At 40.0% G+C, this 23,620-nt stretch overlaps 1 protein-coding gene across 1 annotated transcript in view; it reads left to right on the top strand.

Annotated features, from left to right (window-relative positions):
* The first annotated feature begins 12,936 nt into the window (after positions 1–12,936).
* Positions 12,937–23,620, top strand: part of csmd3b (CUB and Sushi multiple domains 3b) — a 1,733,930-nt gene continuing 1,723,246 nt past the window's right edge. Inside the window, exon 1 of the mRNA XM_067976258.1 lies at positions 12,937–13,117. Coding sequence (XP_067832359.1) covers positions 12,937–13,117 — 181 coding nt within the window. The remainder of the gene's footprint in view (positions 13,118–23,620) is intronic.

The raw sequence follows: 23,620 nt of genomic DNA, 5'->3' as shown, positions 1-23,620 counted from the left end.
TCGATCTTAGTTTTGAAAATTTCAATTGCCCTGACCTCAACAGCTTTTTTGGGGAGAGAATTCCAGATTCCCACTATCTTTTGTGTGAAAAATTGCTTCCTGACATCACCCCTGAACGGCCTAGCTTTTAGTGATTTCTGTACTTGGACCCCTAAATCTCTCTGCTCCTCCACAGTTCCTAGCGTCTTACTATTTAGAAAATACTCTGATCTATCTTTCTTAGGCCCAAAATGGATGATCTCACACTTCCCCACATTGAACTCCATCTGCCACAATTTTGCCCACTCACTTAATCTGTCAATATCCCTTTGCAACTTTCTGCTCCTATCTACACTACTTACAGTGCCACCTAACTTAGTGTCTTCAGCAAACTTGGATATAAGTCTCTCTATTCCTTTTTCGAAGTCATTGATAAATATAGTGAAAAGCTGAGCCTCCAGTGCACATCCCTGGGGGACACTACTAGTCACATCCTGGTAATATAGTGTCAATGACTAATTCAGGATATATTCACATGTTTTGTCAGCATTCCGGCTTATATTAGTTTTGAGATTATGCAAAAATTCTCATCAAAGAAAGCAGATACTGAATTTATGGCTATAGTTGTCTTATAAATATATACATGAAATTTGCTTCACTGCTTAAAATTAAAACTTTGGCTTCAATTTCTCCTTGCCTTGCTTTTGTATGTGCGCCGGTTCTTAAATATTTGGACAGAGGCAAAATCAATTCTAATACGTGATGATTTAACTAACTGTGTACATCTACGAATGGGAAACATTTCTGTGCCTCGTACATATTGGGCACAGCCAGGTAATCACTGCTCTTACAGGTCAGTCGATGTCCTCGCTCCTCCCCATACAAAGAGCAAAAATGACAAGCAGTTTTCCAGGAGACAGCGGTGATCATTTTTAAAGTAACGAGGTCACCGGTTGCCACAGAACAGTGTTAAAGAGGAATTGTATTCAACTCGAGTTTTGAACATCAGTAGCAATAAATTGAAAATCCCCTTTAAGCGATGTAATAAGTGACTGTTTATATATTCGGCATTATTATGAATAAAATCTGATCGTTTGGTAAGCTGTACCTTTTAACAACAACCTCGGGTGTACAGAGGAGACTTCACGTCAGCAGTTACAAAAGGCAAGGTACAAATTGTTGGAAGCTTACAGAGGACAGAGGAAATAAACCCATAAAATTCCAATTAATCGAAACTGCACACTGCAATAATTCTCTGGGGAAAACTTTAACAAACCATAAATGATTCTACAATGGGAGGCTGACCTGCAAATATGAACGAGAGGCTACGGTTATATACTATACAGTGGTTGGGATGTGCTGAAACTTGGGGCAGAAGAGGACAGGAACCAGACACTTAAAGGCAAACGCTGCCACACATTTTTATTCGTTCATGGGATGTTGGCATCGCTGGCTAGGTCAGCATTTATTACCCATCCCTAATTGCCCTTGAGAAGGTGGTGGTGAGCCGCCTTCTTGAACCACTGCAGTCGGTGTGGTGAAGGTTCTCCCACAGTGTTGTTAGATAGGGAGTTCCAGGATTTTGACCCAGCAACGATGAAGGAACGGCGATATATTTCCAAGCCGAGTTGGTGTGTGACTTGGGAGGGGAATGTGCAGGTGGTGTTGTTCCCATGTGCCTGCTGCCCTTGTCCTTCTAGGTGGTAGAGGTCACGGGTTTGGGAGGTGCTGTCGAAGAAGCCTTGGCAAGTTGCTGCAGTGCATCCTCTAGATGGTACACACTGCAGCCACGGTGCACCAGTGGTGAAGGGAGTGAATGTTTAGGATGGTGGATGGGGTAACAATCAAGCGGGCTGCTTTCTCCTGGATGGTTCTTGAGTGTTGTTGGAGCTGCACTCATCCAGGCAAGTGGAGAATATTCCATCACACTTCTGACTTGTGCCTTGTAGATGGTGGAAAAGCTTTGGGGAGTCAGGAGGTGAGTCACTCACCGCAGAATACCCAGCCTCTGACCTGCTCTTGTAGCCATAGTATTTATGTGGCTGGTCCAGTTAAGTTTTTGGTCAATGGTGACCCCCAGGATGTTGATAGTGGGGAATTCAGTGATGGTAATGCCATTGAATGTCAAGGGGAGGTGGTTAGACTCTCTCTTGTTGGAGATGGTCATTGCCTGGCACTTGTCTGGTGCGAATGTTACTTGCCACTTATCAGCCCAAGCCTGGATGTTGTCCAGGTCTTGCTGCATGCGGGCACAAACTCTTCATTACCTGAGGGGTTGCGAATGGAATTGAACACTGTGCAAACATCAGCGAACATCCCCATTGATGAAGCAGCTGAAGGTGGTTGGGCCAAGGACACTGCCCTGAGGAACTCCTGCATCAATGTCCTGGGGCTGAGATGATTGGCCTCCAACAACCACTACCATCTTCCTTTGTGCTAGGTATGACTCCAGCCACTGGAGAGTTTTCCCCGTGATTCCCATTAACTTCAATTTTACTAGGGCCCCTTGGTATCACACTCAGTCAAATGCTGCCCTGATGTCAAGGGCAGTCACTCTCACCTCACCTCTGGAATTCAACTCTTTTGTCCATGTTTGGACCAAGGCTGTAATGAAGTCTGGAGCTGAGTGATCCTGGCGGAACCCAAACTGAGCATCGGTGAGCAGGTTATTGGTGAGTAAGTGTCGCTTGATAGCACTGTCGACGACACCTTCCATCACTTTGCTGATGATTGAGAGTAGACTGATGGGGCAGTAATTGGCCAGATTGGATTTGTCCTGCTTTTTGTGGACAAGTCATACCTGGGCAATTTTCCACATTGTCGGGTAGATGCCAGTGTTGTAGCTATATCACACAGTTGCTGCTATTCCCCTCGTATGATGGAAGGCACTGCACATAACGACAGATTTATTGTACAATAAAATACCGCAGACTTGCACTGTTTTATTTGGAAAGGTCATTCTTCGAGCTACGCGCAAATAGGCGGCGACATGGGAGAAAACTAATAGTCAAAACTCTTCAAATCCAAACTTCAGCACACACCCACACCTATCATATGACTTACTTCTTTGTGATTGCCCAATCTCTAATATGAAGATTCCCCATGTTAAATTATATGGTCTAAGGAAACCAACTTGCTGAAGGAAACCAGAGAGGGAATCGTGTTGGCAGTTGTGGCTCTGAAGACTTCAAATGAGCGCCTCATCTTTTATTTCAGTCATCCTCGCTTTCTTTCAAGAATAACATCATCATTGAGCCACTTGGTCCCACATCTTGCTGCTTCTTGCACTATACGTAAAAATCAAAACAGAATGAAAGCTAACATCCTCGTAGCTACAAGTGCGGTATCTCCAATTAAGGCATCTAATGACAACAGCATATATTGATATATAATGTATATTCATACATTCCGCCTTAAAAAAATCTTCATAACTAAAATGAACATTGACATTGCTTTTGAAGACATCCTGGTGGACGTCCTAATGTCTCACTTCAGTGGAACCTAAATAAAGCAAATACTTCCTTAATTCATTGTCACTATATATACTTCCTTAATTCATATCCAATGTAGCTACCTCCTTAATTCATATCCAATGTAGGTACTTCCTTAATTCATATCCAATGTAGGTACCACCTTAATTCATATCCAAAGTAGGTACTTCCTTAATTCATATCCAATGTAGGCACCACCTTAATTCATATCCAATGTAGGTACCGCCTTAATTCATATCCAATGTAGGTACTTCCTTAATTCATATCCAATGTAGGTACTACCTTAATTCATATCCAATGTAGGTACCGCCTTAATTCATATCCAATGTAGGTACCGCCTTAATTCATATCCAATGTAGGTACCTCCTTAATTCATATCCAATGTAGGTACTTCCTTAATTCATATCCAATGTAGGTACCGCCTTAATTCATATCCAATGAAGGTACCGCCTTAATTCATATCCAATGTAGGTACTTCCTTAATTCATATCCAATGTAGGTACCGCCTTAATTCATATCCAATGTAGGTACCTCCTTAATTCATATCCAATGTAGGTACTTCCTTAATTCATATCCAATGTAGGTACTTCCTTAATTCATATCCAATGTAGGTACTTCCTTAATTCATATCCAATGTAGGTACCTCCTTAATTCATATCCAATGTAGGTACCTCCTTAATTCATATCCAATGTAGGTACCGCCTTAATTCATATCCAATGTAGGTACTTCCTTAATTCATATCCAATGTAGGTACCTCCTTAATTCATATCCAATGTAGGTACCTCCTTAATTCATATCCAATGTAGGTACCGCCTTAATTCATATCCAATGTAGGTACTTCCTTAATTCATATCCAATGTAGGTACCTCCTTAATTCATATCCAATGTAGGTACCTCCTTAATTCATATCCAATGTAGGTACCACCTTAATTCCTATCCAATGTAGGTACCGCCTTAATTCATATCCAATGTAGGTACTTCCTTAATTCATATCCAATGTAGGTACCACCTTAATTCATATCCAAAGTAGGTACTTCCTTAATTCATATCCAATGTAGGTACCACCTTAATTCATATCCAATGTAGGTACCGCCTTAATTCATATCCAATGTAGGTACTTCCTTAATTCATATCCAATGTAGGTACTACCTTAATTCATATCCAATGTAGGTACCGCCTTAATTCATATCCAATGTAGGTACCGCCTTAATTCATATCCAATGTAGGTACCTCCTTAATTCATATCCAATGTAGGTACTTCCTTAATTCATATCCAATGTAGGTACCGCCTTAATTCATATCCAATGAAGGTACCGCCTTAATTCATATCCAATGTAGGTACTTCCTTAATTCATATCCAATGTAGGTACCGCCTTAATTCATATCCAATGTAGGTACCTCCTTAATTCATATCCAATGTCGGTACTTCCATAATTCATATCCAATGTAGGTACTTCCTTAATTCATATCCAATGTAGGTACTTCCTTAATTCATATCCAATGTAGGTACCTCCTTAATTCATATCCAATGTAGGTACCTCCTTAATTCATATCCAATGTAGGTACCGCCTTAATTCATATCCAATGTAGGTACTTCCTTAATTCATATCCAATGTAGGTACCTCCTTAATTCATATCCAATGTAGGTACCTCCTTAATTCATATCCAATGTAGGTACCGCCTTAATTCATATCCGATGTAGGTACTTCCTTAATTCATATCCAATGTAGGTACCGCCTTAATTCATATCCAATGTAGGTACCTCCTTAATTCATATCCAATGTAGGTACCACCTTAATTCCTATCCAATGTAGGTACCGCCTTAATTCATATCCAATGTAGGTACCGCCTTAATTCATATCCAATGTAGGTACTTCCTTAATTCATATCCAATGTAGGTACCTCCTTAATTCATATCCAATGTAGGTACCGCCTTAATTCATATCCAATGATGGTACTTCCTTAATTCATATCCAATGTAGGTACCGCCTTAATTCATATCCAATGTAGGTACTTCCTTAATTCATATCCAATGTAGGTACCGCCTTAATTCATATCCAATGTAGGTACCGCCTTAATTCATATCCAATGTAGGTACTTCCTTAATTCATATCCAATGTAGGTACCGCCTTAATTCATATCCAATGTAGGTACCACCTTAATTCATATCCGATGTAGGTACCGCCTTAATTCATATCCAATGTAGGTACCGCCTTAATTCATATCCAATGTAGGTACTTCCTTAATTCATATCCAATGTAGGTACCGCCTTAATTCATATCCAATGTAGGTACCTCCTTAATTCATATCCAATGTAGGTACTTCCTTAATTCATATCCAATGTAGGTACTTCCTTAATTCATATCCAATGTAGGTACTTCCTTAATTCATATCCAATGTAGGTACCTCCTTAATTCATATCCAATGTAGCTACCTCCTTAATTCATATCCAATGTCGGTACCTCCTTAATTCATATCCAATGTAGGTACCTCCTTAATTCATATCCAATGTAGGTACTTCCTTAATTCATATCCAATGTAGGTACCTCCTTAATTCATATCCAATGTAGGTACCGCCTTAATTCATATCAAATGTAGGTACGTCCTTAATTCATATCCAATGTAGCTACCTCCTTAATTCATATCCAATGTAGGTACTTCCTTAATTCATATCCAATGTAGGTACCGCCTTAATTCATATCCAATGTAGGTACCGCCTTAATTCATATCCAATGTAGGTACCGCCTTAATTCATATCCAATGTAGGTACTTCCTTAATTCATATCCAATGTAGGTACCGCCTTAATTCATATCCAATGTAGGTACCGCCTTAATTCATATCCAATGTAGGTACTTCCTTAATTCATATCCAATGTAGGTACCGCCTTAATTCATATCCAATGTAGGTACCTCCTTAATTCATATCCAATGTAGGTACTTCCTTAATTCATATCCAATGTAGGTACTTCCTTAGTTCATATCCAATGTAGGTACCTCCTTAATTCATATCCAATGTAGGTACTTCCTTAATTCATATCCAATGTAGGTACCGCCTTATTTCATATCCAATGTAGGTACCGCCTTAATTCATATCCAATGTAGGTACTTCCTTAATTCATATCCAATGTAGGTACCGCCTTAATTCATATCCAATGTAGGTACCGCCTTAATTCATATCCAATGTAGGTACTTCCTTAATTCATATCCAATGTAGGTACCGCCTTAATTCATATCCAATGTAGGTACTTCCTTAATTCATATCCAATGTAGGTACTTCCTTAATTCATATCCAATGTAGGTACTTCCTTAATTCATATCCAATGTAGGTACCTCCTTAATTCATATCCAATGTAGGTACCTCCTTAATTCATATCCAATGTAGGTACCTCCTTAATTCATATCCAATGTAGGTACCTCCTTAATTCATATCCAATGTAGGTACTTCCTTAATTCATATCCAATGTAGGTACCTCCTTAATTCATATCCAATGTAGGTACCGCCTTAATTCATATCCAATGTAGGTACCTCCTTAATTCATAGCCAATGTAGGTACCGCCTTAATTCATTTCCAATGTAGGTACCGCCTTAATTCATATCCAATGTAGGTACTTCCTTAATTCATATCCAATGTAGGTACCGCCTTAATTCATATCCAATGTAGGTACCGCCTTAATTCATATCCAATGTAGGTACCGCCTTAATTCATATCCAATGTAGGTACTTCCTTAATTCATATCCAATGTAGGTACTTCCTTAATTCATATCCAATGTAGGTACTTCCTTAATTCATATCCAATGTAGGTACTTCCTTAATTCATATCCAATGTAGGTACTTCCTTAATTCATATCCAATGTAGGTACTTCCTTAATTCATATCCAATGTAGGTACTTCCTTAATTCATATCCAATGTAGGTACCGCCTTAATTCATATCCAATGTAGGTACTTCCTTAATTCATATCCAATGTAGGTACCTCCTTAATTCATATCCAATGTAGGTACCTCCTTAATTCATATCCAATGTAGGTACCGCCTTAATTCATATCCAATGTAGGTACTTCCTTAATTCATATCCAATGTAGGTACCGCCTTAATTCATATCCAATGTAGGTACTTCCTTAATTCATATCCAATGTAGGTACCTCCTTAATTCATATCCAATGTAGGTACCGCATTAATTCACATCCAATGTAGGTACTTCCTTAATTGATATCCATTGTATGCACCATAGCGATCAAGGATGGTCAAAAATGTATTCAATGAAGACAGCATATTTTACACTAAATGTACATCAAACTGATTGAAACAGAATGGTCATCTTTATCTTCCGAATATAATGCTAAGTTTACAACATTAGAAGAGAGTCAAGCTGGGAAATCCAAATTGAAACTACAGAGACGCTTAGCAAATGTAATCAAAGGCACAAAACTTTATTTTATAGCTCTGCTGCCTTACCCTATGATGTAGGGATTTGAGCCTCCATATCTTGCTTCTTCCTCTTATTTTCAATCAATACAGTGGTGTGGCAAAATGATTGGATCAAATTTGACAGATTGTACTATCGTTTGCTTTGAGAAGTCGGTTTAAATATTTACAAGGCAATATAATTGAAATGTCGTGTGACTAACTCCGTGAATGGTGTTGAAGTAGCTCAGGGAGAAGTTTAAAGATCTAGAGATATTAGTTGACTCAGCATTTTTTATGTCCAATCATGGGTGATGCAGCAATCAACAAGGCAAATAAAATGGGGAAGTTGTCAACACTTAGTTGAAGGAAGTCGTGCTTAAACTATATAGTGCTCTAGTCTGATACGTACTCAAGTCCATTTCTAGTTAGAGAGATGCAAGGGAACCATTCGGACGAACAAGTGGGATTAAAGGGGCAGTGGCAGTGTGGATGCAAAATTGGCAAGGAGACAGAAAGCAGAGAGTTGTGGTGAACGGTTGTTTTTTAGACTGGAGGGAGGTATACATTAGTGTCACCCAGGGGCCGGTAATAGGATCACTGCTCTTTTTGACATATATTAATGTCCTGGAGTTGCATATATGAGGCATAATTTTAAAGTTTGCAGATGACACAAAACTTGGAAATATAGTAAACAATGAAGAGGATAATAGCAGACATTAGGAAGACATAGGCAGACTGGTGAAATAGAGAGACATATATATGGCAGATGAAATATAATGCAGAAAATTTGAAGTGATGCATTTTGGGAGGAAGAATAAGGAGAGGCAATATAAACTAAATGGTACTATTTTAAAGGGGGTGCAGGAACAGAGAGACCTGGGGATTGACATACACACATCTTTGAAGGTGGCAGAACAAATTGATAAGGCTGTTAAAGCATATGAGATCATTGGCTTTATAAATAGAGTACAAAAGCAAGGAAATTATGGCTAACCTTTATTTTCCACTAGTTAGGCCTCAACTGGAGTATTGTGTCCAATTCTAAGCACCACATTTTGGAATGATGTTAAGGCCTTGGAGAGGGTGCAGGGGAGATTTACTAGAATTATACCAGGGATGAGGGATTTCAGTTATGTGGGGGGATTAGATAAGCTGGGGTTGTTCTCCTTAGAGCAGAGAAGGTTAAGGGGAGATTCAATCGAGGTATTCAAAATTATGAAGGGTTTTGATAGATTGGATAGGGAGGAACTGTTTCCACTGACAGGAGGGTCGGTAACCAGAAGTCACAGATTTAAGATAATTGGCAAAAGAACCAGAGGGCAGATGAAGAGAATTTTTCTTAATGCAGTCAGTTGTTATGATCTGGAATACACTCTCTGAAAGGGTACTGGAAGCAGATTCAATAATAACTTTCAAAAGGGAATTGGATGCTAACTTGAAAAGGGAAACATTGTAGGGCTATGGGGAAAGAGCAAGAAAGTAGGACTAATTGGTTGCTCTTTCATAGAGCTCAAACAGGCACAATGTTCTGAATGGCCTCCTTCTGTGCTGTCTGATTCCATGATTCTAAGTGGTAGAGAGAAGAGCAATAAGGCTGATTTCTAGTGTGAGAGGACTGAATTTTGAGGAAAGGTTGGTGAAACGGCCTTTTCAGTTTTGAAAGGAGTCTGAGAAAAGATCACATCGATATGTGTAATAGTAAACATTAGAGAAAAGAGAAATCTGGAACATTACTTCAAAATAAATCATGACAGTAGGACAAGGGCATACAAGTTCAAAAGACAATATTAGGACTTCTAGCAGGAAGTTCCCACACAAAGAATAATCAATAGCTGGAATGGACTCCCATGTAGGGTAATGGAGGCAAAACCGTTCGGATAGTTTAAGAACAGCTGGATGCTCTGATAAAGGGAACGTGGATTTGTTTTCTGCATAGATGAGTTTGGATGGGCCTAATGACCGTCTGTATCTAAATTTGTAAATTGAAGTTTTGTGCAGTTCTGAAAGATCGCTTAGTCTGTGCGGAGCAACCAATGAGTGTCTTCAATGTAGTTTTTTTATATTTCGTTGTGAAATTTCTATTTTCCAACATGAATTCGCCCTGTTACCGTGAATCCGTTGTACTCAGCAGCGGCACTTCTGGTCAATCAGGGAACCGCAACACAAATGGCAGAAGATAAATAACAGAAGACATGTACAGTACAATAGTTTTAGCACAATTCAAAATGGAAAATCATTTCTTTTAATTTTCTAATGTTTCAATGTTATAAAAATAAATGTATAAAACTATACATTAGTATTGCTGTAAGGGACTTGGTGTTACTAATGATACGGCGTCGGCATTTTCAAATCATTAACATGTGACTTCTTCATCTGCTTTCACTACGAGCAGTTCCACATCATGCAGAAATATATGTGTAATTAAAAGACTCGTGTAATTGCACTTCTTCACCACTAAAAGTCTACACTGTCACCTCATCCCGTGGAACTTTTTGATAACTGAACACCTATCACTAGATATTTTTGCCCTGCATTTTCTTCCGATTGATCGGTTTCTGTGCTGATAAATATTTATATCAAAAAGTGACTAAACCACTTTATTTGCGCCAGGGAGGGAATAACGCTGGTTATAAGTGCGTATCTGGGAAAGAGAAAGGCATGCGTACGCAAGACAGCTACGAGAGAAAATAAATAAGGAGGTACGTTTGGGGCTAGATGAATAAGTTCACGTGATGTGTGAGAGAGAAACTTGTCTGTGTGAGACAATAGGAGAGAGAAATAGAAACAGGTGCCGTGAACGACAGATAAATGGATTCAGGATCGAGAGCGAGGTGTGAGTTACAGACAGGGGGAGAGAGAAATAGACCTGTGCGCATGCCAAAGAAACATAACAGAAGGGGAGATGTTTTATAGCTGTGTTGACGTGCTGCTTAAGACCAGTTGAGAGTGTAGCTCTGGGCAAGTATTTGATGTGTACATCACAGAATGCGTGACAGAAAAACCATGTTTTACCAACAGTGATTATATAATTGTTTGTTGTAGGCTTCAATCTCGTCAATCTGTTCGATGTAAACTTTCAACCGAAGCAGCACGCTAACAAGTTAAAGAAAACTATATTACCAGAAGAAAAATAGCGTGCTTTTACAATTATATCGCGGAATTATTTATCTAAATTGCGCGACGAACAAAGTTACATGGAGCAATGTACATTTCTGGGCCTTCATGTGTTTTCACAGTTGCTGATCCGCCAATCTTGGGGCGGGGGGAGCAATGCATGAGAGGAACATTCAGGGAGACAGATAACTCTGAGCCAAGTAGAGATTTTTGCTGCACAGTATGTTGGTGTAGACATGTTCATCAGGGAATGCTACAGTTGCCCAATAATGTGTATATTGCTCGGTAGAACTACAGTGTAGTGTAAGTGAACAGAAACGCTGAAATGTATTTAAGGTAATTGGCAAAAGAACCAGAGGAGATAAGGAGACATTTTTTTTAGGTAGCGAGTTGTTATGACCTGGAGTGCACTGCATGAAAGGGTGGTGGAAGCAGATTCAATAGCAACTTTCAAAAGGGAATTGGAGAAATATTTGAAAACTAAAAATTTGCAGGCCTATGGGGAAAGAGCTGGGGAATGGGACTAATTGTTTAGGTCGGCACGGGCACAATGGGCCGAATGGCCGCCTTCTGCGTTGTATCATTCTATGATTGACAATCACCAGCAAAAAATATTTCGCTGCAGATCATTCGCAGTAAAGCGATTCTACAGCATTATGTTTCCATTTTCTTTTTTTAAATAAACATTTCAAAAGCACAACATATCCGACAGCGCTGCACTTCGAAAATACCGGCTATCTGCTCTGCCACTCATAACTCAGAACTATTCCCAGGACTGTTTGAATATCCATTGCCCTCTTCCCAAAGAGAAAATAAATATTAAAAAAAACACTAAGCTTCTAAATAAGCTCTGTGTCAGTAAAGTGATCCTATCATTCGCTAAATGTTTGTTCGCCAGACAGGTATGTGTGTTTTTTAAGAATGTTACAGCAGGAATTTCTCTGAATTGGGCCCGGACCGTTTCTGTACACGGGGATTGCTATCAGGTCATCGCTTCACGGCCTGTAGGTGGCACAAGTGCTCTTCTGCTGAACTCCTTTAACCCATTACAAGAATGAAGAATTAAACCCAAGCGCTGCTGTGATTCACAGATTTTATTTTCAGGCGAAACGATCTACTTGGAATGGGCATCGTGATGATCTTCTTGCCAAGTGCAAAAACCGATTCTAACACCAACTGAAAATAGTAAACGTGATGACTGGAAGAATATACTCTCGGATGTCGATTGCCTCTTCCTGTGCTAAGTAAACTTGAAGATTTTTTTCAAGTATTGGGGATTTTTAAACGCAGACTAACGTTTTCCTTTTATATTGACGGCCTGTTTAACCGAACGTATTTATAATTCATCTCAAAATAATATATTGTGATGGACATAACGTCTCCCCCCTCTCTTCGACTTTACCTACAACACAGTTATCGGCAGAGACAGAATTAAGGTGTCTACCCCCTCCCCCCACCCATCATAATCTGTAGCATCTCATTTCTGCGTGATGGTTAAACTGTATCTGCGTATTCTTTCGAGATGCTGGCACGGTGTGTGGGCAATATCGATCCGCAGAGTGTATGAATTTAAACATCTCTCCGTTTCTGACGCTGCTGCTTTGAAGTTAAATGTTTAATTACACACCATTATTCCTCCTCCACCCCCCCCCCTCTTTGGAATTCTCTTGGAGTTGGCTTGCTACCAGCAGAAATGTGCAGTGGGATTTTTTTTTTCTCGCTCTTCTTTAGTGCACTTTAGGATTTAGATAGCCAAGGCAAGTGGGAAGGAGCCTGGAGTTTGTGCCCCCGTTGGTTGAGATGGTTGAGTCCTCGTTCAAGGTTGCTGTGGTATCCCAGAAACACATTCACTCGCAGTAGTGTTCGAGCGCCGCGGACCAACAAGCAAAACTGATCGGCGACACACACTACACTACAACACACACCAAAAAAATTACAACCAGTATGAAATCGAACTGCAAAATACAGGGGATTTCGATTGAAGATTCGCTGACATCCATTTTTCGGACAGGATGCACTAAATGCTGCAGGCACGGGCTCTCTTTCCTCGGCAAGGCGATGGGGACGAAAAGTGGAGTTATATTTTCATACCTTGTCTTTTTATTGACGATCACATGTGTGGAAGGTAGGTTTTGGCTTTCCCCCTACCCCCCCTCGCCCCCTGATCCCATTATCCCTCAGACACGAGAGGGACAAGGGAACCACCTGCGCTGAATAATAGGGGAAAATAGAGAAGCCGAGAAATTGGTGGGTTTTTTTTAGATGCTGGGAAATTGGCAGAATGCTTTCGACTTGCCTGGACTGGCGTTCAATGCAGTAATCGAGCTTAGGCTCAATAAATATTCTTGCAGAATGCTCAATCGGATACGTGAGTTGCCTCATATATCCCTTAACTATTTGAATTTCGTGCAGCCTCCAACTAGAATCCGACTAACATGGATTGGAAGGGGGTGGGGGATTTCCTGGGTTAAAATGCTTAATGACGGTTTACTGTGGAGCTGCTTAATTTACACCATTTAATTACTGACGTGTGCAACATACAATTTGGGAACTGGTGGAGGTGGGGTGTTGTGTTTTCGGTCAAATTTTGCACAAAGCTCTACTTTCACGACTGAAGATCCAGCACTCGATGGATGTGGTACTGTAGGATACATATATATACACACACACAGACGCTCTGTTACACTAGGCTATCAGAATTCATATAAATTGCTTAAGCCTTTTTAATGAGACGTGTTTAGATCTCCTTTCAGACTGTCGGGCGGTATTGATACAAGCGTAAGGTGTCATGTATTAATGGAACAAGATGAGAAATCACCGAATCGAGTCCTACAAAGTCTAGTCCTTAAGCAGATACTGTGCTCAAGGGAGTTAGTTGCCCAATGTACATGTGCATGGTCTAGAAATTGAAATCCAGCTCTGTTTAACATCACAGCCGAGAGTAGGCTCTATTTTCTCTTTCCAGATTCGGATTTTGTTGTATTATAACAGGGACATAAACTTCAATGGTTGTTTAAAAAGAGAACTTTCGTTTCTCTCGAAATATATTATTTATTGGCGAGATCCTGGCTAGCCATACACCGAATGTAATAATTCTTCAACCTGTTTTTTTTTGTCTCATAATTTTAAGTGGAAGCAACAGTAGCAGAAATGACAAATGGGTGGCTTGATTCCTAATGAATTTCTTGTTGCAGCCCAGAAATTCCTGTAGCTTTTAAAATTTTATCTGGGAATATTCGGTAACTCGTGATTCCCTTTTCAGGTGTATTATCGCCTGGACCTACTCAAGGCTCGCTTTTAATTATCCATGCTTGGGATTTTTTTCCCTCTCTCCTGGCACAAGGGGTGTCGTCTTGAACTAGATTCAAGTTGCTTCTGTATAAAGCGAGTTATTGTAAGGCTTGCAGCTGGCTCTCGCGGTGAATAAAGCAACGTATTTGCCTTTCATTGCTGTCAATTCGGGTTTCATACTTACTTGGGATTGGGGGGGCGGGGAGTGTGGGGAGTCTATCAAATTACGGTGAGACATTCCGACATAATTGTCTTGCATATTACCATCGTGGGACTGAACTTTCAAACCCACATTATTATGGGGAGAAGGGAAGTGGGGCGGAGGGTGGGCTCCTGATGTCGCCCTTTGGAGATCTACCGTATTCTATCTAATCGATGCTATTCATTAAACCCCGTCATAGTTTTTAACGGAATAAACACACCAGATTGGAGGCTTCAGACATATATCGTCATAGGTGGGGTTTCAGAATAATGTTCAAAGAGCAACACTTGAAACGATGAAACGTATCCTGTCTTTATTAAACCATAAGTTTAATATTTGAGCAAAATCAATCGTTGATGGGTATGTGCATGCCTTGTGGTGTATGAGTCTGGGAGGGGGATTAGACTGGGAGCATTTCATCTCTGGATAAAATCAGAAACTGCAGCAGCTCACATATTCAGAGATCATGGGCAAAAACGGTTGTAAGCGCCTTCCTTAATGTCTATGGGGTTATCACGAAACCCCGGACTGTTTCTGTGCGGCTGCCACGATTTCGAGTCTAACTGACTTTCCCTTTATTCTGCTTTTTGGCAACGTGTGATGTCAGTGCTGAACACATACTTCTTGCATACCCAGATCTAAGTTTGATGTTGTCAAAGAAGCGGGTTTCTCGCAGTGTCACGGAACAGTTGCTGGGTAAAGAATGTTCGCTTGGAGGCAGCTTCCAGAGAATTGGACTACTGTATCGTACCGGGTGACTCAGCCCGTCCTTTTTAACACTACTCCAGTTACTATAATTAAACAGGACGGTCGACACTGTACCTCGTGTATCGCTCCCAGGAAAGCGCTTCTTGTTTGTATCCTTCCCAAAACCCCTAGACATTAATTATAACCATGGGATCTGACCGGGGTTCAACGGATATCTTACTAAAAAAGTTCCCTTTGAAGAAAAGTTGATATGGAAAAGGCTCGTATCAAAAGAGAAGCTCAGTAATGTTTTATTCACACAGACTTTCGTTGGGGGTGGATTGCTTCGAAGCGGTGTCTTTGAGACTTCCATACGCGTGAATGGTCTATTGCATGTTGGCGTTTGTAATACTTACATTTATGTCCTCTTTCATCCTGCAGATAGAATCGATAGATTATTTTTTAAAATAATAAAACTAATTTAATTGGAAATTAATCGGACTGAGGTTGTCAGTTAAATCTTTCAGTACTTGTACAGCAACGTTCTGCCCTTATATCCCAATACATGCCCCCTCTCTCACCCGCACACACTCATACACCCGCACACATACATACACAAATACACAGACTCGCGCCTCTCTTTCATACATAGATCCCCAGACTCTCATCTACATACATACAAACATCACACATGCACACACAGACTCACAACCACACATACAAACTCAGACACACACAAATAAACTCACACATATGCAAACTTGGGTCCAGCCCTCACGTAAAGGTACACACACGCATTGATACCCAAACTCTCACCACATTTATGGAAGTACTGATTTACGTAAAAAAGTCACCAAGACGGAGCCACATACATAGATTACAGATTCACACATAAGCAGATACCTATAAAAGCACAGGTAAGGTCATTTAGTGGTAGGGGGTAGCAAACCAAAAAGATAAGGCTATAATGGATAGTACTGAAGCGTAACCTGCGACACACTGGTTGAATGGGTGAAAGATGCAGGCAGTAAAGGCTGCGATGAGATTTCGCTAATGCTGGTTATGGTGCCTTCGGGAATTCACCGTGTGACGTTGCCTGGTATTTCACGTATAGCAAATATAAGCAGGTGTGGCGACTTGCTTGCGAGTGTTGTAAACAATTATGTCGTTTCTTGGCTTGGGGAATACACCCGCACACAAGGTACATTATAGGGTGTGGGTGTTGCCGTCTTGCCGATGCTCATTAATCAATTCTATGTTAATTAAAGCGATGATGACGCTGGCACAGTTATTACATAATTTAATATTTTTGTCTTTATAGCGAGGTGGGAAGCGCAGCTTAATTTTCCGAAGCAGTTAAGTGAAAATGGATTAAAACCTTTAGCGAAAAGAAAGTCAAATGAACTTTTGCATTTTGCAATAACCGATGTCTGCCCATAACTGGGCTTAAATGAATCTCCACCAGAACTGGGCATTGATTTGATGAGAAATGCACAGCGAATATGCCACAGTGAGGAATGCGTGGCTAGTATTAGAGATGAGAGGGAGGGGGTTTGCTTGGAAAGAAAACACTATCTGAGATGGGCGAAGAGATGAATCGAATCTCACTTCACAGTTCTTGAAATCTGTAATTGTTTTTTTCTTTTGAAAATCAGAGAGATTCTTCCACAAATGTGATTTCCCTCTACCCCTGCCACACCATGGAAAGGGAAGAGGGAGCATTTCCTTCGTTGGCACCGATAATGGCGATGGGCAGGGGAAGGTGGTGGGGGCGGCAGGTAGCAGATCATAACCGAGAGGCCGTCAATGTGGAATGATCCTCTCACACCTGGGAAGCCAATTTACGCCGTTCGACGTGGCAGGGTCCAGATCGCCAACCAGATCCTACCGCAGTCATTAGCAATTTAACTAATAGATTCAGGATCTGTCGCCACTTCAGCCGTCACGAGCGTGGTGTTTAAAAAAAACCTCATGTCAGCTGCAAGCTGCTGGGCTGCCCCTTTCATAATTCATCAGCAGCACAGGTTTGCCAGTTTGCTTCATAATCGTTGGGTTTCTTCCACCTCTGCTAAGACCAGCAGCTCACCCCCGTGATTCTCCATAGAACGAATTTGAGTGGAAATGAGGGGAAGTAAAAGAGAATGCCTAACAGGGGGTATGTTTAGGTGGCATTGTCCCAGTGGGCTTTTGACGCATTATATAGCAGGGATTTTTGTTGACACTGGACAGCTTCCTTCAGCTCCGGCTGCATGAGGGATCTCGGCACTGTCGCAGCTGCTTTTATTACTATTTTATCTCCAGAAACCTGAGTTGCCGCCATTGCACACGTTATGTATACTGAAGATTTGTTTTATTCATCCTGTGAGTGTGTTGTACGGAGCTGGGGCTTGAAGCATCATCGCCACGTACTGAAGTGTGTGTGTGTGTGTGTGCGGGGGATGCTTGCCAATCTCGGGAGCATTCTGCAATGCTACTCAATAATATAACCTACATCACATAAAACAATAAAAACTAATAAAACTTTTTTTCCGTCCGTCATAAACAACGTTGTTTATATATAATAATACATACCACATCCTGGGCATAGTAATTGTTGCTTTTGGGGAAAAATATCAACTTTGAGGTTAGATCATACATGAAAGAAAAGACTAATAATTATCCCCTCACAATGTGTCTTGATTTATATTTGTCACTATTAACTCGTTCCCCACTGTCTTCCAGCAGTACTCCCTTGTGTGATTTCATGGTCAACAGTGTTTCAAAAATATATTCTATTGAACGAAACTCCTTAACATTTGCTGGAGAAGTGTCTTTTCATTTTTAAAAAATCTACAAATCCGTGTAAATAACATGGCATTTTTCAAAGTTGCTGTTCTGTAGCTGAAAATATCTTCATCGTGAATTTATATCTTCAAGTGTTCGTTCACAATACTTTCTTTGGAATTGCGTCGAAATATGTAGCGCCGCCTCTTTAAAAATACTTCCCCGAACCGATAATCTTCAATCTATCACGCATACACAATTGCAAAATTTTAATAGCATAATATTTTTCAGAACAGAAACTAACATTGCAACTTTTCCAATTAGTATAATTTATTGTTTAAAAACACATAAGAAAAATAAAGATAGATCAACATTTTTCTAGCCTCTTCCACGACCTCTGAAAGCGCTTTACAACCAATTAAGTACTTTTAAAGCGTAGTCACTGTTATAATGTAGGAACAATAACTTCATGTCTTATCCAACTGGGAGGACAAGGCACTTTGTCTGTTGGAATAACCAGATCAATGACTTTCTATGAATGGCTGACAAGAGGTGAGCTTTTGCTGGGGGTGAATTGGTTAATTCCCCTTTTCTCCTCTTCCCCTCCTTTCCTTGCTGCCACTTAGGGCTGTAGCACAACTGGACCAGTGAGGATAAATGAGTTACATTGTTAGCCATGGTTGACTTATTGACGATCTGAATTGCACCTCTAATAGTCTACTATCACTGCCATCAGTGCTGATCATTATTTTTAACTGTAAATCCAGTCTCCACCCATTCACCTGATGTGTACAGTCATTAGAACAATCAAAATGAATTACATTTATATTTTATATAAAATATGGATGGTTAAGAATAGTTTACCAAGATTTATGCAGGCTCTGGTTGATTTTGTGTGTGCATGTATTTCAATGTCTCAATATATCCAATTGCACGCCAGTTAACTGTTATACTGTATATAGAAATAGCCGATACATATTTGGGGTCCGATGTTTCCAAATCTTTATTCCCATCTACAAATTCCTCCATGACCCCATCTCGCCATATTTCTGCAACCTTCCTTAACTATATGCATCTCCAGATCCTACAGTACTCAATCTCTGGCATCCTATGCAACAGCCTTCCTTTCACTCCACTTTCAGTGGCAGAACCTCCAGCTATCTCAACCCTACTCTTTGGAACCCATTCCCCACACTCCTCTACCCCTTATCTTCTCTCCCATCTTTAACAGCCTTCTGAAAACACAAGTCTTTGACTAACCCTCCCACAAAGACTAAGTGTCTGCTCTTTTTCTTCTTTGTGAAATTTTCTATATATTGTATTTCAACTGTTTTTAATCAAACAAAATGACCAAATACTCATTTGGGTGGATTAATAATGAAGTTTCAATGATAAAGTCAAATAAGGCTTGTTGGATGGAATTGGCATCTATTTAATAGTGACATTTATTAAGGTCGGATGATGGTGATATGGGGAAGCCATTGAATGCTTGGACTGCAGAATTTTTTCTGAGTGGTGTGCTGCACTCATCATCTCTGATGTCAGGTTATTTTTATGTTGCTATGGAGGCAATCAGAGGAAATATATTGCATATTATGTTGCATTTCTCTGCCTTATGGTGACTATAAGAATTTATTTAAAATAGTCTGGTGGTAGCATGACAATAAGTGGCTTCAAGGTGACATAGGTGAAAATTGTACCAAAATACATGTTACCCAATGGGTTTACAGGCCTTAACCAAGCTATTATATTGGCTAGGAGGGAGTGATGATGAAGATTATTATTTTTTGACGAGCTCAAATTATACCACAAGCTGTTGAGTGAAGTTGAAAGTCTATCTGAGCCTCAGATTAGAATACAGAATCTCTGCAGTTTATTATATGCTGCAAATGTATATTTGTGATCAAATTAGGAAGTGTTACCATTGGCAACTGCCGATCCGAGCTTGGAAGCTGTGAAAGAGGTTCATACTAATACATTGTGTGATATGCTTACACAATAATCGGCATAATGAAACACTAAATTTTTGGTAAATTGACAAACAAAACTTAACCTAAATGAAAACACATTCCTATAGATAGCAAATATCTATAGGAATGTGTTTTCATAATTTGACTAAACAATTTTATTTAACATGTTGTACGACTCCTTTTTGTAACTTGGAACACTTGCTGCACAGGTATTTTTGGCAGTATGTATATGATTAATGTCATAGCTGCCTATGATTCAGTAACAGCAATTTACTGCTTTTATTTGCAATTGTCATCATTGTTGAAGATTGTGTAGATCCTGCATCTGTAGCAATTTTCTGTTTTTTTATAAGTATCAGATTTTTGAAATAATATCGTATTTTACTCGCTTATGTGTTTACATGTTAAGCTTAGCAGCTGAAAGGGTAGGAGCTTGACACATGCAGAACAGTATTAAAGGTGATTGTGTGCTTTAATGTGGGAATGCACACTAATAATTTGGAGCTGACTACATACACATAGTATAGCCAGCATAAATTAGATGGAGGAAATCATACATTCTTCACTGTTGGAAAAACTTCACAAAACAGAGTTGTACAAATCTTTCTCCCAAGTGAAGGAAAATCAGTGCATCAATAAAATTTGTATACTATAGGGTCGAAATTCTGATCATCAAACTTCATGCACAAAGGCTTAACATGCTCATACTAAAGTCCGATGTGCTTATCTTTAAACACCTGTTTCCTTTAAATGGGTTAATGGTTACATAAAAATAACACAATGTGTAGGAGTGCATTAAACATTTAGAATCATAGAATGGTTACAGCACAGAAGGAGACCATTCGGTCCATCGAGCCGGCTCTTTGTAAGAGCAAACCAGTTAGTCCCATTCCCCCGCTCTTTCCCCTAGCCCTGTGAATGTTTTCCCTTCAAGTATTAATCCAATTCTTTTTTGAAAGCCACGAATGAATCTGCTTCCACCACCCTTTCAGGCAGCACATTCCAGATCATAACTACTTGCTGCGTAAAAAAGTTTTTCCTCGTCACCTTTAGTTCTTTTGTAAATCTGTGCCCGTTGGTTCTCGACCCTTCTGCCAATGGGAAGAGTTTCTCTTTATTTACTTTATCTAACCCTTCATAATTTTGAACATAGAATCATAGAATCATAGAAGTTACAACATGGCAACAGGCCCTTCGGCCCAACATGTCCATGTCGCCCAGTTTATACCACTAAGCTAGTCCCAATTGCCTGCACTTGGCCCATATCCCTCGATACCCATCTTCCCCATGTAACTGTCCAAATGCTTTTTAAAAGACAAAATTGTACCCGCCTCTACTACTGCCTCTGGCAGCTCATTCCAGACACTCACCACCCTTTGAGTGAAAAAATTGCCCCTCTGGATCCTTTTGTATCTCTCCCCTCTCACCTTAAATCTGTGCCCCCTCGTTATAGACTCCCCTACCTTTGGGAAAAGATTTTGACTAACGACCTTATCTATGCCCCTCATTATTTTATAGACTTCTATAAGATCACCCCTTAACCTCCTACTCTCCAGGGAAAAAAGTCCCAGTCTGTCTAACCTCTCCCTGTAAGTCAAACCATCAAGTCCCGGTAACATGAACTTTTATGGATTGGAATTTTTACTGTTGCATATAAATGTGTCTATTAATGATGGAAATCTTACTGGATTTTTACAAATTGTAGTTGACATGCATTGAGGTACAGCTGGGAGGAAAATTATCCAACGAGGTACAGCTGGGAGGAAAATTATCCAACTACAGGAGACCATTCGTACAAACATAGAACTGACATTATCCTATAGTGTGTTTGAGAGATGTCAAATGTTCTTCATATTTAATGCCAAAAGGGGTTAAACCTATATGCTTGGTTTCACGAAGTGTCCTGATAACACATCAACCTCAGCATTAGGTAAGAGCCATTTCATTTCACAACTCCATCACTCTATCTAATGGAGTCAAACATCATATGTTATTCTGATTATAGTATTATGTGATTTGAAAAAGGAATAGCACTTTCCTTTCAGTATCATTTATAATTTTTTGTTTTATGCACATTGTGGTGAAAGTCTGCATTCCGAGAAAGTGGAATCCTTTGTTTCTATTTTGGGCGTCCAGTGTCAATATTTGATATTCCAAGGTCAGGTAAAGCTCTGCTCCAACCACGTGCCTCATCCCAAAACCCAGAAAAGCGCTTTCTACTGCTCTTGTGTGAGTCTTTGGGGCACAAATCGCTCCTGAAATAACAGAGGAGCTCAACAGCGCTCTCCGTTGTTAGTAGCGAATTGAAGGACCATTCGCACATGGGCAGCGAAACACGGAAATCTGGAACTCGCTCCTAGTGGTTCGCCGGCGATATGACAGCTTCAAATTAAAGGGACATTGCATGCTGCAATTAGAGAAATCATTGAAAAAGTGCGAACTTGCTTTTCGGCCCAGCTGGAAAGTAATGAATTACGCCACCAAACAGGTACGCTTAAAAATACAAGTCTAAACTAAGTTTTAACAGCGTGGTAAGTCTTAATGACTGCCAAACAACTAAAAATTAACTTTTGAAAATGTGGAGTCTCATATTACTCTTTATTTTAATAGTTTATGGTCATTAAAATTTTATTTTAAATTAAAACTTTTTTTTTACTTTTCCTTTCTGTCTCTTTTATTTAATTAAATTATTTATTTGACTTTTTATAAAATGAAAATTTTTATTTACAATGACATCCAGAATACTAACTTTAGATGAATGAAGTCTGCTTGCCTGTTTGAGCAATGCAGCCTGAATCTGTGGGCGTGACTTCTCTTCCTGACAAATTTTGTGGGCGTGTCTTCTCCTCTCACAGACTTTTCCAGCCGTGGCAACTCGTGCTGCTCAGAGGCCGGGTTGATCGCGCATAATTTTTTAAAAGTTCAAATTCAAGCAATTCGATGTCAATGATCCCGCAGTAAGTAATTTCGTTAACTTAATTCGCAGGAGCAAAGGTGACCATTGCCTTGCCGCTCGGAGCGATTTCTAGCCTATTGTATTTTCCACACCAGTTGTCCATATGGCCTTTTTGATAGATTGTCTATCTAATACAAATTGATGCCAGTCATGGACAGTTTTGTGTTATAAACTCCTAGTGGGAACTCATTTCACATAAGGCCCTTACAGCTAGAGGAGAGAAGAGACTTTCAGTTTAACAGCCTGTGTTGGATTTGAACCCAAATTTCAAAGATGAGGGCAGTGTTCTGATGCAAACTGGGTTGCCTGGACTCTAAGGCGTCTATAAGAGGATTCTGGAATCTCTGAGATCACCAGATTTTTGTCTGTCATCAGATTTCTGAAATTTTCCTTATTTGTTGAATTATTAGCATGTTATTTTTGTTACAGTCCACTAATAAAACATACTGGGGTAGAAATTGGTCTCACTGCACCCATTTCACAATCATAAAACGGGCACAAAAGTAGGAAATTTCAGGACGCAATATCATGTGCCTCAAGAACACCTGAAAAATGTTCGACCCAATATTGGGTATGACCATTTTTCAGGTGTCCAGGGCGGCTACCTAAAACATGCATTAGTCCCCTGGTTAGCATATGCAGGGGGCCTAACACCCATTTAAGGACCCTTATAAGAAATCAGGCTGCTCTGAGCAGGCTGACTCCACCCAGGTTTTCGGGACATGGATGTGGTCTAGTCAGTGGTCACCATCATAAAGG

Source organism: Heptranchias perlo, chromosome 3 (genome assembly GCF_035084215.1).
Source record: "Heptranchias perlo isolate sHepPer1 chromosome 3, sHepPer1.hap1, whole genome shotgun sequence".
Taxonomy (NCBI): domain Eukaryota; kingdom Metazoa; phylum Chordata; class Chondrichthyes; order Hexanchiformes; family Hexanchidae; genus Heptranchias; species Heptranchias perlo.
The sequence above is the reverse complement of the archived record's forward strand: the minus strand, read 5'-3'. Positions and strand labels throughout refer to the sequence as shown.